This window comes from Acyrthosiphon pisum, chromosome A2 (assembly GCF_005508785.2).
Source record: "Acyrthosiphon pisum isolate AL4f chromosome A2, pea_aphid_22Mar2018_4r6ur, whole genome shotgun sequence".
Lineage (NCBI taxonomy): Eukaryota > Metazoa > Arthropoda > Insecta > Hemiptera > Aphididae > Acyrthosiphon > Acyrthosiphon pisum.
This window is the reverse complement of record NC_042495.1, coordinates 84,969,697-84,987,086: the sequence shown is the minus strand read 5'-3', so window position 1 is coordinate 84,987,086 and position 17,390 is coordinate 84,969,697. Positions and strand designations below refer to the sequence as shown.

The 17,390-nt window shown below is 30.3% G+C and overlaps 1 protein-coding gene across 4 annotated transcripts in view; it reads right to left on the bottom strand.

The window, feature by feature from the left end:
- Positions 1-12,682: 12,682 nt before the first annotated feature.
- LOC100166409 (kelch-like protein 3) overlaps positions 12,683-17,390 on the bottom strand; it is a 7,850-nt gene continuing 3,142 nt past the window's right edge. For all 4 annotated transcript variants that reach the window (XM_003243255.4, XM_003243254.4, XM_029490521.1 and 1 more), the window contains 10 exons: positions 15,715-15,865; positions 15,383-15,611; positions 15,124-15,299; positions 14,938-15,034; positions 14,634-14,790; positions 14,444-14,559; positions 14,087-14,383; positions 13,844-13,984; positions 13,178-13,433; positions 12,683-13,088 (listed from right to left, as the gene is read on the bottom strand). In XM_003243255.4, the coding sequence (XP_003243303.1) occupies positions 12,922-13,088; positions 13,178-13,433; positions 13,844-13,984; positions 14,087-14,383; positions 14,444-14,559; positions 14,634-14,790; positions 14,938-15,034; positions 15,124-15,299; positions 15,383-15,611; positions 15,715-15,824 (1,746 nt within the window). In that variant the 5' untranslated portion in view covers positions 15,825-15,865 and the 3' untranslated portion in view covers positions 12,683-12,921. The remainder of the gene's footprint in view (positions 13,089-13,177; positions 13,434-13,843; positions 13,985-14,086; positions 14,384-14,443; positions 14,560-14,633; positions 14,791-14,937; positions 15,035-15,123; positions 15,300-15,382; positions 15,612-15,714; positions 15,866-17,390) is intronic.

Below are 17,390 nucleotides of genomic sequence, written 5' to 3'. Positions count from 1 at the left end.
CAGAGTGCACGAGCACAAGTCATCTCGTCAACAGCCCCTCTCGAGTGCATGAGCACCAGACGGCAAACAGCATCCAAACCACAACTTTTCTACACCGAATTCTACGAGCGGCAACTGGACTCCTTGCGTTGAGCTATAATCAGTGCGTGTTCGTTATTTCGAGTTGTTTAATTTTAAATATTATTTCGTGTCACCTAAAACTGATACAGCATAGCCCAGGGGGGAATGGTAAACTCCTACAAATGTAGTGCTATCTCCTACAAAAGATAGTGTTAACTCCTACAAAAGATAGTGTTAACTCCTATAAAAGATAGTGTTAACTCCTACAAAAGATAGTGTTAACTCCTACAAAAGATAGTGTTAACTCCTATAAAAGATAGTGTTAATTCCTACAAAAAATTAATACCGCTCGTATTGCTGTAAAAAATATCAGTCTTGCAATATATTAACACATAAAATAAAAATGGTTTGAAAAATATAATAAAAATGTTAATAAAACAATAATCATTATCATATTTACGTTTAAAATAAATTTTTTAAAATATAATAAAAGTGTTAATAAAATAATAGTCATAACCATTTATTTAGTCATACCATCCTCTGTATTATTTGTGTAAATTTTACTTTGACACTTATTATTAATACAACGCCAAGTTTTTTGGCCACTTTTTGCAGTATAGTGTAAAAAAAATTTATATTTATCAACTATTAATAATTTTTTACCATTCTGACTATACATGAATTCCATTGCAATTTGTAATAATGTACGACTAAGAGTGACTAACTTTACTGCACAAAACGGTGAAAGACGCAAAAGATTCACTAGACTAAACTCAAACAATACACAGTTATACAGTTACGAGCGGACTACGTTATCGGCAATAAACGCCAATTTGTTCGGAAATTTCCGGCACAGACGAGATTATCATGTTTTATCGTTATTCGACAATACTCGATGCCATATCGCTGATCTATTTAAAACATTTTGTACTGCAAGTGCCGATATGAACGTATAGTATAGTATATAATTTGGATATAAACTAACCTTCGAGAATCATCATACAGCGTATAAACAAGCTCTATTCAAGCGTTTGTTTATTAAATAATGTATATTTATTATTTTCAAGTTATGATAATTTTGAGCTTTTCAACTTCAAAATTGTGAATTTAAGTAATATTAACCTATTTTTTAAAGGGAAAAATTTCTATGTAGGAGATTACAATATCTTTGATTTTCAGGTAAAAATTTTAAAAGGTTATTAGTGTAGGAGTTTACATTTAATGATGATTCAGGTAAAAAGGTTATTCGTGTAGGAGTTTACATTTGGCCAGCCCAGGGACGGCTGCTAGTCAGGTAATACTTTTGGTACAATAATTTGTGTTGATCCCTGGTATCACGCAGTAAAATCATTTGCTTACAACCTTACTGTACGGTGTATTTGATCATATTCTCGAATCACGACCTCGAGAGCCCTCCGACGATCAGGAGGAAGGTAATAGCTTAAACCAGGTAATTCTAATATAACTATTGACAGGCGTCTTATTTATATTTATATCATTATTGTATACATTTCATTCCTCTCTTTTTTGAGTTATTACAGTAATAACGGAATGCAGATATTCTTATTACTTAATATATTCTTACATACAGTGGCGCCGAAGTCCACGGTGACGTCGGGCCGTGGCCCGACCTCTTTTTTAAAAAATGTGGCCGGCTGGCCATATTTTATTTACTTCACAACTTTAATATGAGCATGAGTATATTTAAACCGTGATTATGAATAAATGTATATTAGCTAGGGTACCTCTATATTAAATAATTAAGATATTGAGGCCGAGAAGTTTTAAAATTGCCCGACCACATTTTAAAAACTTCGGCGCCACTGCTTACATACACTGTTAAGCAAGAGAACGCGCAGTGGTTCGACCAAAATCGGGTTTTCTGCGGATCCCCACGTAACTCCCTGCCATGAGTTAACCGGTTTTGATAGTAGGGTAACGCGGGGGGATGCGCAGAATCATCGCGTTCTCTCGCTGGACAAAGTAGTAGATATAGGGTGAACCGCATAACCAACTAGCAGGGGCATACCCAGGAATTTTTCAAATTGGAAGATCCAAATTTTTTTACGATAAAAGTATACAATCAGTGGTTTGCAAAATTTTAAATTCTATCAATGGGGGGGGGGGGGGCAAACCAGGAAACCCGTGCCCTACAGTAATTGAATAACAAAGAAATAAATGCTATAAAACTTAAAAAACTAGGTATCTAATTGAATACTTAAGTAATTTTTTTTAATAGTAATAAACATAATGGTCATACTGTATAACTACAGTTTGATAGTTGACATGTGACTTCATTATGTCAAACAAGTTACAATAATTCAAAATATCGATGATCAAATTATGTTGCAAGTATTTGTTTTATTATGATAAATAGGACCAATTTTGGTATATTCTTAGTTAAAAATTAAAAAAAAAAAAAAATGCTTATCATAACTGCCTACATATTATTTAAGTGTTATTAATCTAAATGTTTTAAAAATTACATAATGTATAAAATATAATAATAAATGTTAACATTTTTGAATTACAACAGTTCTTGAAAACAAAGAAAAAAACAAATATTTTGTGTCTTACACTTTTGTACATTTAAGTATAAGTATTATTTAATACATTTTAAACTTTTAGATTCTGAGTGGAACAATGAATGTATTGATTTTACAATGTGTTTTTTTTAAATTTTTAAATTTTTTTTGTGTCTGTCATCACCTTTTAGGACAGTAAAAGTGCTTGGATTTTCTTCAACAGTATCTTTTCTGATAGGAAAGTGAATCAAGTTGGTACTTGAGGGGGGGGGGGTCATAAGTAAAATTTTCCCAGTAGTTTTCAAAAGGCTGTTAAAAACAATTGAAAAATTAAGGAAAAACAGAAATTTTTATGCAGAATCTGTTTTCGAGAAAATTGATTTTTGGTACAACTCTAAAAAAAATGACCGTAGGTACATAAACTTTTGACTTAAAGTTTATATTAGCATTTTCTATACACCATTACATTTTTCAAATATTTTGAGCTGTTAACGAATATTGTCAGTTTTAAATTTTTTTAGTTTTTTTTTCTATAAATATCAGCGTTCGCAGTTTTAAACATTTTGTTTAAAAACATGTTTTTTTATGTTACATGTTTAAAAATGTTATTTATAAATTCTTCTAAAATTTAAAAAAAAAAATAGGTACCACATGTTATTATTTAAACTATTTTTGTATAGTAAGTAATAACAACTAATTATATTAAATTCTAATTCAAAATTATTTTTGTTCTATTGATAATTCAACAGTCCAATTTCTATATTATTATTATTATTAATCAATAATTATATTATAGTTTTATTAAAATGGTTAATACAAATTACCCAATTATTTATTTATTTTAAAAATGCATTCACGTACCTATAGTATATTATATAGAAGCATAGGCATATACTATACCAATAGTGAAATAAAAGACATTTCAATATTTCATATGATATATTTTTAAGTAAATCCAATAATCACATCATCAACTGTTTTGTCATTTTAAGTTCAAATGTGGACGAAATTATATATTAAAAAACCCAAAATAACTATTTTTGTTATATTTTTGTGATACCATAATATTATTTGCGGGTACTTGAAACTTCTAAAGTATAATATTATACATCTATGATAGTATCACACTATCACGGTTTGTTGTTGATGTATAACGCATTATAAGTACCTAATGGATATTGTGATATGATTAATTTGGAATTTATTACAGGTACCTATTATAGGTCAATTTATTTTTTAATACCATAGATAAGTATATAATATGTCTAAATTCTAATACCTAGACTGACAAACCGTCTTCGCTCAGAATCGTTTTTCTTATACAGTGACCCACTTCTAACCTACTGTACAGCAGAGTGACATCCACTTACCCACTTTTTTTTTATTTTATGTTTAGTCAATTTAAATTGTACGATTACATTTTAATAAAACATTCAAAAACTGTAAAATTAATAGGAAAACAATAAATATATTACCAATTATAAGATAGTATAACTACATAAAAAAAATATTAAGTATGGTTAACATATTTTAAAACGAAGTGGCTTATTAATGGCTACTACCTACTACTCCTGGATAATTTTGTGCAACATTCATTGACGCTGTAACCATGATCCAGGTATTGATGGTGGGGCTATAAAATTCTACAGAATCCAATTTATTATACTAAGGCCGTCGTAAGAGCGCTTCTGGGCGGCGACCAAAATTTGACCTTACTTGCGCATTCACGGCGGCAACTAGGTGGTAGAGTAGGAGAAATACTCCCTAGCTCAATCAGTTGTATGCGTGAAGGAGTAGCACTCTTAGAGCGGCCCGTCTATAGTTCAGTCTTTTCCACCCACGACACACAAGTCACCATCTATTAAAACTACTCCTAAAATAAAATTTTAATTTAAATTCATTACGTTTAAAAGAACTATTTCATAAAATAATTTAGAATTATTATAAGATTTAATACCTGCATTTAGTCGACACAAATGCATGTCTGGAATAGTAGTCCAAACTCCTGTACTAGGTGTGTATGCTCTAACACTTTTCTAAACTTCAAATCCATTGTGACCACCCACAGCATACGATACACCATCTATTATAATATTATAACTATACATAGATTTAAATATTACTGTATTATTAAAAAAAAACAAAGAATATTTTATCTGAATCAAGATTTTGACGAATTTTCCCATACCATATTTGGGATATGGAATTTTCAAGTTTAAAGAATCTTATTTCTGTCTCAATCACTCTATTTTCTATGACATAAACAATGTTTACAACATTACAACACTATTGAATCTTTTTTTGGAGCATCATCTTAAAAAGAAAAAAAGCATATATTTTAATAATAATTATCTAAATAAAGTTTTGTGTATAATTGTAAATTAAATATTTTTATAGTATGAAGTCTAGCAGTCTTTTCTTTTGTGAAAAAAATCAATCACATAACCTGGATTGATTTCAATTTGTCTATGTACCTACTCAATAGAGCTACTTTATTTTAGCGTGTGGTATTGAGGACTTGGGAGGAGTAGCTTTTAACATTGCTTCTTTTCCGGCCATCAACGTTTATTAAGGCAAAGAAAAACAAAATGATAACATCACAACAATATGCAACCGGTGGACACACCCTAAAATATTGATTTACCACATTACCAGGCACTTCTACTAGATATTCCTCTTTCCTATATTTTTATCAATTCAATTTTAACAGGTTATTTTAGTGGTTCGTGGACTAAAGCAAATGTTAATACAGAATGGTATGACTCAAAAACCAACCGATAGCAGTATGGACCGGAAATTATGACACGCCATAGTAATTATGTGTTTTCTGTGGGTGATGGTTGGTGTTTTTAAAGCTACTCTCAAGTCTGTTGAATAGCTAGATTTATCTTCAGAGTCACCATGGTGGAAACCATCTGTCGATATGTTAGTTAAACGAAAAGATTTAGGAGTTGGTGTAATAAATAATTTTCTATACGTCGTAAGCTGTATGTTAAAAATAAGGTTGGTGGCATTTGCGGCATTAAAAGTATCTAGTATTTAAATAGTGCAGAAGTTTTTGACCGCAGTACTGAAGTATGGCGTATGGATACCAGACGCCAATCTTCAGTACCTACCTACTAGCTACGGTCAAAAACTCCTGTGCTATTTTAGTACAAAGTACTTTTAATACCCCACCAATATCGCCAATCTAAGTTTCAACATATAACTTACGGCGTGTATAAAGTTATTTATTACACAAACCCCTAAATCTTTTCGTTTAACTAACATGTCGACATATTGGTTTCCAACATGGTGATTCTGAAGATAAGTCTAGCACATCCAAGAGGTTCCTTAACTTATAAGTTTGAGATTCCGAGCGGAACGATGAATACGTATTGATTTACAAAAATAATGATTGTTTTTTTATCTCCAAACATTTGTTTGTAAACTTTTATAGTAGAAAAAATGCTTAGATTTTCAATTTCAGCATCTTTTCTGATGAAAAAGTGAATCTAATTGATACTTTTGAAATGATGACACGCCATAGTAATTATGTGTTTTCTGTGGGTGATGGTTGGTGTTTTTAAAGCTACTCTCAAGTCTGTTGAATGGCTAGATTTATCTTCAGAGTCACCATGGTGGAAACCATCTGTCGATATGTTAGTTAAACGAAAAGATTTAGGAGTTGGTGTAATAAATAATTTTCTATACGTCGTAAGCTGTATGTTAAAAATAAGGTTGGTGGCATTTGCGGCATTAAAAGTATCTAGTATTTAAATAGTGCAGAAGTTTTTGACCGCAGTACTGAAGTATGGCGTATGGATACCAGACGCCAATCTTCAGTACCTACCTACCAGCTACGGTCAAAAACTCCTGTGCTATTTTAGTACAAAGTACTTTTAATACCCCACCAATATCGCCAATCTAAGTTTCAACATATAACTTACGGCGTGTATAAAGTTATTTATTACACAAACCCCTAAATCTTTTCGTTTAACTAACATGTCGACATATTGGTTTCCAACATGGTGATTCTGAAGATAAGTCTAGCACATCCAAGAGGTGCCTTAACTTATAAGTTTGAGATTCCGAGCGGAACGATGAATTATGTATTGATTTTACAAAAATAATGATTGTTTTTTTTATCTCCAAACATTTGTTTGTAAACTTTTATAGTAGAAAAAATGCTTAGATTTTCAATTTCAGCATCTTTTCTGATGAAAAAGTGAATCTAATTGGTACTTTTGAAATGATGACAAGCCTAGTAATTATGTGTTTTCTGTGGGTGATGGTTGGTGTGTTTAAAGCTACTCTCAAGTCTGTTGAATAGCTAGATTTATCTTCAGAGTCACCATGGTGGAAACCATCTGTCGATATGTTAGTTAAACAAAAAGATTTAGGAGTTGGTGTAATAAATAATTTTCTATACGTCGTAAGCTGTATGTTAAAAATAAGGTTGGTGGTATTTGCGGCATTAAAAGTATCTAGTATTTAAATAGTGCAGAAGTTTTTGACCGCAGTACTGAAGTATGGCGTATGGATACCAGACGCCAATCTTCAGTACCTACCTACCAGCTACGGTCAAAAACTCCTGTGCTATTTTAGTACAAAGTACTTTTAATACCCCACCAATATCGCCAATCTAAGTTTCAACATATAACTTACGGCGTGTATAAAGTTATTTATTACACAAACCCCTAAATCTTTTCGTTTAACTAACATGTCGACATATTGGTTTCCAACATGGTGATTCTGAAGATAAGTCTAGCACATCCAAGAGGTTCCTTAACTTATAAGTTTGAGATTCCGAGCGGAACGATGAATTACGTATTGATTTTACAAAAATAATGATTGTTTTTTTTTATCTCCAAACATTTGTTTGTAAACTTTTATAGTAGAAAAAATGCTTAGATTTTCAATTTCAGCATCTTTTCTGATGAAAAAGTGAATCTAATTGATACTTTTGAAATGATGACAAGCCTAGTAATTATGTGTTTTCTGTGGGTGATGGTTGGTGTGTTTAAAGCTACTCTCAAGTCTGTTGAATAGCTAGATTTATCTTCAGAGTCACCATGGTGGAAACCATCTGTCGATATGTTAGTTAAACGAAAAGATTTAGGAGTTGGTGTAATAAATAATTTTCTATACGTCGTAAGCTGTATGTTAAAAATAAGGTTGGTGGCATTTGCGGCATTAAAAGTATCTAGTATTTAAATAGTGCAGAAGTTTTTGACCGCAGTACTGAAGTATGGCGTATGGATACCAGACGCCAATCTTCAGTACCTACCTACCAGCTACGGTCAAAAACTCCTGTGCTATTTTAGTACAAAGTACTTTTAATACCCCACCAATATCGCCAATCTAAGTTTCAACATATAACTTACGACGTGTATAAAGTTATTTATTACACAAACCCCTAAATCTTTTCGTTTAACTAACATGTCGACATATTGGTTTCCAACATGGTGATTCTGAAGATAAGTCTAGCATATCCAAGAGGTTTCTTAACTTATTAGTTTAAGATTTTGTGTGGAACGATGAATTATGTATTGATTTTACAAAAATAATGCTTAGATTTTCAATTTCAGCAACTTTTCTGATGAAAAAGTGAATCTAGTTGGTACTTTTGAGAGGTTTCACGATAGGTTTTAAAAGTGTTGGGGAAAAAAATAAAAGATAAACAAAGAGTTGTATGCAATAACAGTTTTCGACAAAATCGATTAAATTTGTTGATGTGTCTAAAAAATAATAATAAACGTAGATTTTTTAAATTTTCACTGGATGTTTTTACTGCCATTTTCTATATATCATTACATTTTAAAAATACTTTGACTCTTTTCGTGCTATATATAGGCATGTAAAGTCGAGGGACGGTGTGAAATTGGCTCCCAATTTTATCGTGCAGATTTTGGTCACAAAGTAATAGACTGCACATTTTTTAACATTGGTTGCCATAAGAAGCTAAAATCTTGCTGAATACTGGCAATAGTATCTATAGAGTATCTATGGGAAAGTCAGAGGGCCAACTTCATGGGAGTAGAAAATTTAATTTCTATTAGTTTTTAAATTATTGTCAATAAAAAATTGTATGTTAGGTCAAAATACTTGAAAATGTTCCTCAAAAGTTGTTGTTATAGGAAATAAAAAAAGTTTCGTGTAAATCCACAATAATTGTTGACGAGCTTTTAATGTTTAAATTTTTTAAGCAATGGATTCTGTAATTCTCAGAACATAATTTTTTTATTGAGTTGGAATTCATAAGGAAATCACCGTCGTTACTTGAAATTTTCACCAAATATAAAGTCATGTCTTTTGGAAGCATGATGATCTTTTGTATCTTCATTATTTATCTCTAAATACCATTAGGTAATAATTATTTCATTAGAATTGAATGAAAACAAATTTTAAATTTTATATAATATATGAATAAATTTGTTCTAATACCTGTAGACAAAATAACAAAAACAATTTTTTATAATAGTTCCCATCTTTTATTACCTATGTTCTTTACTGGGGATCAACGACTGGTTCAGTTGATAGCCGATGCTAAAACCACTTTATGTTCAAATATTGTACTGCCATCATCTGTTTCTAATTTATTTATCATCTCTAAAAATAAAAATGGGTTTTTAATAATTATGTAGCAGTTTAAATTACTAAGTTACTACTTACTTGAATAAGTATGGTAATACTTTTATACTAATATTTGGCTGGTTTACAACTGCTGGATGTTGGTATTCCCTGTAGATTTTGCAATGTAAATTGTATACTTAAATATTACTTATCAACCCTTTATAGGGCATAAGGCGCTTTTGCTTTGTTTGAGCCTAATTTTTTTGTCCAGACTCACATACATGTATATTTTAATAAATTTGAAAAAAAAAACAATTTTTTGCGCGTGGTAAAATTACAGCAATAAAAATAATCGTGCAGTGGTACAATAATTTACCACTTGTTGACATGTTGACGCGATTACCGATAACAATAATGTGACGCAACTCGGTTTGTCCGGATTGGCCCACAGTCGTTATAATAATGATCGATAACACAGTTAGCGAGTATAATAGATTTTTTATCGATTCAGAAGAAATGATACATATTATATACATAATGGTGGAGTGTGCGTCGGTCACTGCACGCGGTCGTCGTCGGTCGAGTGGTTTTAAGATTCGCTGTCGGTGACCGGGTCGCGTCGAACTTTCGCGATTAAACCACCAAATGAGCCGCGATCGTACTGACGTAATGTGTCTCATTGCGGGGCCCGAGAGCCGTCGTTCGCAGAGAACGCACATACTTTTCGTCAACGGTACAGATGGCGGAAAAGATGGCGCAGAACAAAGCGCACGTCGCGCGAGTCAAAACCGAGAGCGGACAATAGACAATAGTACGATACGTTGTCGAGGTGGCAGGCGGAGGGACGAGAGAACGAGGCAACGAGCTGCCGCTGCAACAGTTGCGGATGTCGCTGTACCGGGCGGTACTACCAACCGCGGCAGTGAGACCAACGAGGGAGAGTATAATTGTGGTGATACTCGGCTGGTTCACCACAACGTTTGCCCGTACAGGCTTACCACTCGTATGACATTATATTTCCCGTTGCACGAAGTGGTAAAATAATTACCAATTGGCGATTGAAATTGAGAAGATGTAACCATAGAACAATGATGTATTATGTAACGGGGCCGCTGTGTATCATTTATAATATGTTATTTTACATGTTCCCCGTTACAGATCCACCCCCCGCCGGCCTGATAATTTATAAGCTTTCAATCGCCTCATCGGTAGAAAAACGGAGGTCATAACAGTATTCCAATATGCTACCTATTAAAAATACGTACAAATATTAAAATCACATAAAAAATTTAGATTAATAATGACAAAATAATTAATCATAAATGAATGAGTTCAGAGTTATACAAATTTATGGGACAACTTTTGTATACCAATATCATAACACACAGTATTATTTTGAGATGGTTAGTAATTCTTGGTTTATTTTAAGTAAAATATTATTGAATTAAATATAGTTATTATAATATTATCTTACCTTTATGGTACCTATACTCTATATTTATCTTATGATCAGTCATTGTAGCGGTATTAAAATTAACATTATTGACACAATATTAAAAATCAAGATTTTATTCAATATAATAATTTATTCAACGCATAATTTAAATAATAAAATATCTTGATTTAATTTATGATTAGGTAGCTCCGTTGTGCTAAAAAGTAAAGGTGAGTGATACAGACCGACTGCTTAAAGATGTGTATGTATAATCATATTATTCTGTGGTAGAATATAGGTACGATATAATATAATATTATGTTATCTACATACACATTACAATAGTCAATATTACTAGATTACACAAATATATAGAATATATAGGGTGATTCACCGAGCATGCTCACAATTATATACTGTAATTATATTATTATTATATTATATTGTATTCAAATTAAAATTTTTGAAATTTTTAAATATATACTTAAAGACCATATTTAAAAGTTCATTGAAAAAAAAGTCCAATCCCTATTGAACCTTAAGTTCTTATATTGATTTATAAACATTTATTAATAATAAAACTTAGAAATATGTTTGGTTAATCGTTAATATTTACTTAGCTCACGTCGTAACATACATGACTGGCACAACTTAATATTATATGCTCACAATATTAAAATTATCGTTTGTACTGACAGTCAACAGATCAGGTCAATACAACTTAATCACTAATCAGTAATATTATTAGTGTTATATACTTATAATATATTATTTATATTATAATTATGTGTATAGTATATGTGACCTTGCGTGGTCATTATCAATGACCTTCTGGTTATTATATTAGTAACTTATTAATATAATATACTTATGAAATATATTTTCAAACAAATGATTATCATTATTATATTTTTTCGATGGTAAATAAAATATACAATATATTTAGAATATATTTAGCCTCTTTAACACGGCTTTTCTAAATGTTAATAATTATTAGTGCCTACCTACATAGACATAATATTTGAAACGCTTTGTTATACATTATTGTTATAAATTATTTCAATTTTTATACATTACGATAAAGTTGAGATTAAATCATAAATTAGTATAACATTCATGGGTATACACAATTGAATATTGCCGTATACAGGGTGATTCGCCAAGCATGTTCACTCGCTTTTTTCGTTTATGTATTTAATTCTAAATTCGATCGATTAGTTTTTCAGTTATTAATATGTTTATATTTTGGATAATACCATAATGCCCTTAAAATTGGTAAACTAATCAATGTATATAAATATAATAACATATTTACAGATAAATATAATAGCATACCTATGAAACACAGTTTAAAATATTAACAGGTAACTTTACCTGTTAATAGGTGCACGTGTATACTTAGATATATAGTCATATCGAATTGGTCGTAGTCTTGGATTATTATAATTTATAGTATGTAGCAATATTATACTATTATAGGCACTATATTGAGTACATAGATTAATAGTACTTTTGAGTACCTATTTGATATTACGTCTATAATTTATATTATATATCTTGGCATCTTTCTAATGTCGATGTATTTTATCTCCAAAACATATTATGTCGTAATAGTAAGACACTCAGTTTAGTAATATTTTGTAAATTTCAATTAATATAAATATTACACACCGTGTTCAAAGAATTGTTAAAGTGCAGTTGAACTGCTAAAGTGCTCTCCGATCCGTAACACTTTAATAAAAATTACAAAATTTCATATTCATCATATTGTGTTAATGTTTTATGTGATATTTACATTTTGCAACAGTTTGAATTTCTGTATTATTTGGACAAAAAATTAAATACACAATTCAATGTATTTACGATTATGTTTTAAATAGATTATCTGACTATTTTCAATTTTTGTTTTGTAATTTGTAAATGTATGGCAATCTGCAACACGTACCTATAGCCGGCACAAATTAATGCAATTTAGTACTGACACTGCAATGTAACCAAGGTAATGGACATTCCAGTAATAGCAACTTATAAGAACCTTATATTTAATTTTCAAATCATTCATAAAAAATAAAAATTGCATTAAAAAATAAACAATAAACAATTTATTATTAAGTAATATTAACAAAAAAAATATATATCTTTATAACTACCTAGGTACTTATTTTTTGTGGCATTTCTTTCAGTTTATCATTTTACTTTCTAATTCAAAATCGGCCTGTTCTATAGGAACAACAGTATTATGTATTATAATTTATATGAAAATAAAAAAGCATGTAATGCGATTTCCAGTTGTAAAAGGTGATGACCTATTATAATGGTTATATAAACATGGTTTTATAAATTAATTTACATGTTGATTGCAACTACTCCAGCAAAATATCGCGCTACATGCATTGAAGCTTCTAGCATGGACCAGGTATTGGTAATAGGGTTGTAAAATTCTACAGAATCCAAATTGGAAATACCGTCTCTTCCACCAACAACATACAATAAACCATCTAATGCAACTACACCTACATCGATTATTAAAGTTAAATTCAATATATACGTTTAAAAAAAAATGTTTCATTAAATAACTTTGAACTATTATATGAGAAGTTACCTGCATTTCTTCGACACAAATTCATGTCCGCAATAGTAGTCCAAACTCTTGTACTTGCAGGTCTGTATACTTCAACACTACTACGAACTTCTAATCCATCATAACCACCTACTGCATACAGTACACCATCTAAAACTCCAACACCCACACCACTGCGACGTACACACAAATCTGCGACTGAAGTCCATGTATCAAAACTTGGATGATAACATTCAACCGTGTTTAAACTTTGTCTTGATGAATCATAACCTCCTACCTACACAATTAAATTACAAAATAAAAAATCTTGGTCATATGAAAAAAAAAATCGACGAAATTTTCAAACATTACAAAATGTATAACTAATAAGTAATATCTTAAACATTAGTAATATATATTTTTTATTAAAATATGTATAAATCTGTAAGTTAAAAATTATATCGAGTTTTGTGACTCCTATTATAAGTTTGTCACTCTTTGAAAAAGTTTTTGTTATATTTATTAAATTATTGAATTGAGTATAATAATATATTAATATTATATACAAAATATACAATATTTTTAAATAATTAGTCAAATTATAATTTCTTGATTAGCAAAATTTATTTTTTTTGGAGTTTTATTCCAATTACCTTTAAAACAAAATATGTATTATAAAATGCATAATGAAAATAAAAATTAGTTTACCACATATAAAACATCATTCAGTACTCCAACACCAAAGCCAGATCTTCTAGTAGACATACTGGATACCATACACCATTTTTGAGTTTTGCAGTCAAAAACTTCAGTACTATTCAAACAACTAGTACCATCAAACCCGCCAACCTTGAATTTATTATTATTTATTATTTATTGGTGCCTACTTTATAACAATTAACAGAAATAACTAATATAGTAATAAGTTTTATTTCAACCTAGGTAACCTACGGCATATAAACAATCCTTTATTACTCCAACTCCTAATTCTTTCCTTTTAACTAGCATGTCAGCTGTTGGTTTCCAACAAGGTGATTCTGAAGTTAAATCAAGTACATCAACAGACTGATGGAGTGTTTTAAAAACACCACCAACAGCAAACACAAAATTATCTTTTAATACAGCTACACCACCCCTACAACGTCGTGTTATCATTTCTGGTCCAATCTGCCATCGGTTGATTTGTGGGTCGTACCATTCTGTACTACCAATTGCTTTAGCCCCTTGCCCTCCAACCACAAAAATAACCTGTTATAATTAAATCAATACAATTATTGGAAAGATAAATAAATTATAACGGAGTTATACTTTATGTGAACTACGAGCATGTCGAGGCTTAGTCCGGATGTTTTGTGGAATGCTGATAAGATCCTCTGCAGACTTAAGTAAATGAAATTGTAATGCCTCGATTATGTAATCTTTACCTTCATAAAATATATAAACATAAAAATATAAATTAATTTACAATAGATAGAAACATATTGAAAACAAAACATACATTTAGGACAATTATTAAGAAGAGGTTCCTTAACTACATTTTCTACTATGAAATTTTTCGACGTTAATGGTAAACGTACATGTTCCATTAATTGGGGCAAAATACATTTTCTGGAATCTAATTCATGTTTTACCCAACGAATAACACTTTCAAATACCTACAACAATAAATAGATAGGTAGTATTATAAATAAATTATGCTTTAATTTATATTATATTATATATTTATATGTACCTAAGTTACTGACTTAAAAATGTCTTATCTAATACTAAAATATAACAATAACTAATTTTAGTTTGCCTACTTTTTCTTCAGATGGAATTATAAGCTTATCACTGGATATCAACTTAATGACTTGTTCAGATGATAAAGATAGGAATTCGTCTCCTTCAACCACTTCTCTAAGAACCAAAATACAATAATAATAAAATAAATACAAATTGCCTTATAGCCTTTGTCTTTAATCCTGATAATAAATAATATTTCATACGAAAAGTGTTGTTGAGTATATAATTCTGAACTTTTTAACAATTCCATACAGCTATATAAATCAGCTAACGCATTTATACCAAAACAATTTGTATGGTGCAGTTGTGTTCGTAAAAAATCACAACATGCCTCTTTTATTTCTTGTAACTGCAATAGATTTGCTGCTGGCAACAATATCTATAATAGGTAATAAACGATATACAAATATTATAAAATGTTGTTGTCTAATGTCCGTAACAAAATCAAACTTCATCTATCACCTGTACATTTTTTTCGGTAACCACGACTTCCCCAGAATAAATATAGTCTACTAAGAGTTGTATAGCGGTAGAATTTAAGTGTTTTATAGCAACAAGATCTTTATTACTTTCTGCAAAATTTGTGAACATAGCATGAAAATATGGACTAGCCGATGCTAAAACCACTTTGTGGCCAAATATAATTTTGCCATCATCTGCTTCTAGTTTAATATCACAAAAAACTTCATCTCTAAAAACAAAAAATTGTTACTATTATTTATTTAGCAGTTTAAAATTATGAATCATGATTCATGTAAATCATGATAGTACAATTATTAGTTATTAACACTTACTGGCGTAAGGAATGTAATACTTTAAACATTTCCGTATATGACGATTTTTTGTACTCGTATTTTGATGGTTCACAGCTACTGGATACTGGTATTTGCTTTAGATTTTGCATTGTAAATTGTATATGAAGTCCAGGATTTGAAGGTTTTAACACTGTAACAGGTCATTAAATCGATTTGAAATATTGATGAAAATCTTTAATCTCTTTGATCTATTTTATTGTAATAATAATCAAAATTGATATTGAAATAAAAATTTTTAAATTGAAATTTTAAATTGAAAAAAAACTAACACTTTAACAGGTAAATAATATTATTTATCGGTAGGTAATTTTTTTTTTTTTGGATCGTTCCATACGACTAGGGACGGATTGGAATTTCGGACCAGCTCGAGAAAATAAGTTTTTAGCGGCCTACTAACAGTCATGTAGGTATTAATATTGTTAGGGGCTTACTGGGCACAAGTGTACCATACTAAGGGTAGTATTTTTTTTTAGTTCTTTAAAGGAGTGGTAAATATAATGGATTATATAATATTAAATATTTATATTATAATATATTAGTGAGGTTTGTATAGAAATATATTAGGTACCTACTTAGTTGTTATAATGTTATTAGATGTAATTTTTAGTTAAAAATCACTTGGCCTACTTTCAGACCCGGCGGAAGGCACAGGCGACACAGGCCTATGCCTGGGGCGGCAATATGTAAGTGGCGGTATTTTCCTTGGTGAGAGGCAGGGCCGTAATTAGGATATGTTGATACTAACGCAAAAACCGAAAACCGTTTTTGAAAAACTGACGAGCAAAAAAAAAATAATTTAACTATTATACCTACATATTTATTATTTTAAAAATAATAGCTGATATCCGGCAATTAACCAAATTTAGTTTTGGTTGGGATGGGTTATGTAAAAGTACAAATGTATAATACGGAAATTAAACTTAAGATAACTTATATTACAATTTGATTTTTCCCTGAAATGACGACATCGTGGTCGTCGAACGTCGATAACAATAACATACTATTTAATATCATGGAATAATTATTCCGTGACAATAATATACTGTACTCTGTTCAAAATAAGACCGTGACCAGGTGGCGACCAGTTTATATATTATATAATAAATTATTATTATTTATTATATTGTTTAATTTTGGTGCGGTGACATGGGCCGATAATACTAGCAGAGCTCATCGCCTTAATGTCAATAATAATATTATTTGTTTTTCATCCGTTACTTTGTCGTAACCTCCTGCAATATTTTTACACTTAATTACAGACAACGGTGGCAGAAAACTTACTGGTATCGTAGTATCGTACCCATGTTATAGCACATAGTATTAGTATGATTTGTATGTATATTTTTGTATAACAAAATATTATTAGTATATTAATAATTAATAATGTAATTAATAATTTTGCCAATAATTGACTAATTGTTATAATAGGCATATATTAGAATTTAGCGTGAATATTATTAAGGGGATTGGTAGCGGTGATTTCCTGTCTTTGTCTAACACTCTCGCAACATAAGAATTTAGTCGTGTTTTATGTCAAACGTACTGATTGATATAGTGAAGCGATAAAAATTCTGAAAACAGATTTGAATTTGTCGTCAAGTCTACTTGAGATTGATCAGCTAGTCTACGTTTTTGATTTTTTGATTTACACTTCT